The sequence below is a fragment of the Gekko japonicus genome, unplaced genomic scaffold (genome assembly GCF_001447785.1).
Source record: "Gekko japonicus isolate JY-2015 unplaced genomic scaffold, Gekko_japonicus_V1.1 scaffold1715, whole genome shotgun sequence".
In the NCBI taxonomy this organism is placed as follows: domain Eukaryota; kingdom Metazoa; phylum Chordata; class Lepidosauria; order Squamata; family Gekkonidae; genus Gekko; species Gekko japonicus.
In genome coordinates this window covers 407,631-408,673 of record NW_015172058.1, presented here as the reverse complement: position 1 = coordinate 408,673, position 1,043 = coordinate 407,631, and the positions used below count along the sequence as shown (strand labels likewise).

The window sequence follows — 1,043 nt, the reverse complement described above, 5'->3', positions numbered from 1 at the left end:
CCATTCAGTCTTTTACTTATTGTGATCTTTCCCAAAACTTTGCAGCAAAGTCAGTTTCAGAAACGTCGGAGAAATGCTTGGGAAATCCTGGGATGTGTGTAAATGTACCACAACAATGAAGGGAAGCTGAAGAAAAAAACAAAACAGCTTCTCAACAGCACTGAACCTGGGGCCAACCTGTGTGGAAATGTCCAGAGTAAATAATAACGAAATACGATAAAATGCATACAAACCACTAGTTATAATTAATCATTCAAAATTTCCCGTCAGCAGCAGAACTCTCCGAACGCTGTCATGAATAAAACTGTCTTCAGCTGCCACCTAAAGATCAAGACTGAGGGGGCCAGGGGGTATAATTGTGGGGCTGCCACTGAAAAGACCCTCTCTTGTGTGCCCACCAGACGAGCTTCTTTGGTTAATGGGGCAGTCTCAGCAGCCTCTCCCTGGGATCTTAGTTCCTGGGCAGAAAAGGGGAGAAAGTGGTCCTTCCATCTCCGCCCCCATTCCTCCCCCCCCCCCCCGCCTCACCTTCTCAGTGTCGTCTTTCTTGACCTGTTTCAGGTTGGCCCGCAGGTCCATGGAGACCTTGTGCTTGGAGCCCAGCAGTGCCTGCATCATGGCATCAGCAGAGAGACGCACGCGGCGAAGATTCGGGCGTTTAAACTTGCCTCGCAGGTCGAAGATCTTCTGGTTCAAATCTTCGATCTGGAATGAGAACAAAGAGGGTGTTTAAAGCCGGGAAGGGAGGGTGCTGTGCGGGGAACACTTCAAAGAGGATGTGGGCACAGCAGTGCAGAGGACAGCAAGGAGGATGATCGGGGGCCTGGAGACCAAGCCCCGCGAGGAAAGGCGGAGGGACTTGGGAATGTCCGGTCTGGAGAAGAGGAGGTTGAGGGGGATCATGATCGCTCTCTTGAAGTATTTGAAGGGCTAATATGTTGTCGAAGGCTTTCACGGCCGGAGTGCATTAGCTGTTGCCAGGGCGTTTTTTGTGGGAAAAGCCCAGCAGGAACTCATTAGCATAATAGGCCACACACCCTGAC

The 1,043-nt window shown here is 50.8% G+C and overlaps 1 protein-coding gene across 1 annotated transcript in view; it reads right to left on the bottom strand.

The window, feature by feature from the left end:
* Positions 1–528: 528 nt before the first annotated feature.
* The window catches only part of TNNI3 (troponin I type 3 (cardiac)), a gene marked incomplete at its 3' end in the record, with an annotated part of 17,153 nt that continues 16,638 nt past the window's right edge, over positions 529–1,043 (bottom strand). Inside the window, exon 8 of the mRNA XM_015420767.1 lies at positions 529–705. Coding sequence (XP_015276253.1) covers positions 529–705 — 177 coding nt within the window. The remainder of the gene's footprint in view (positions 706–1,043) is intronic.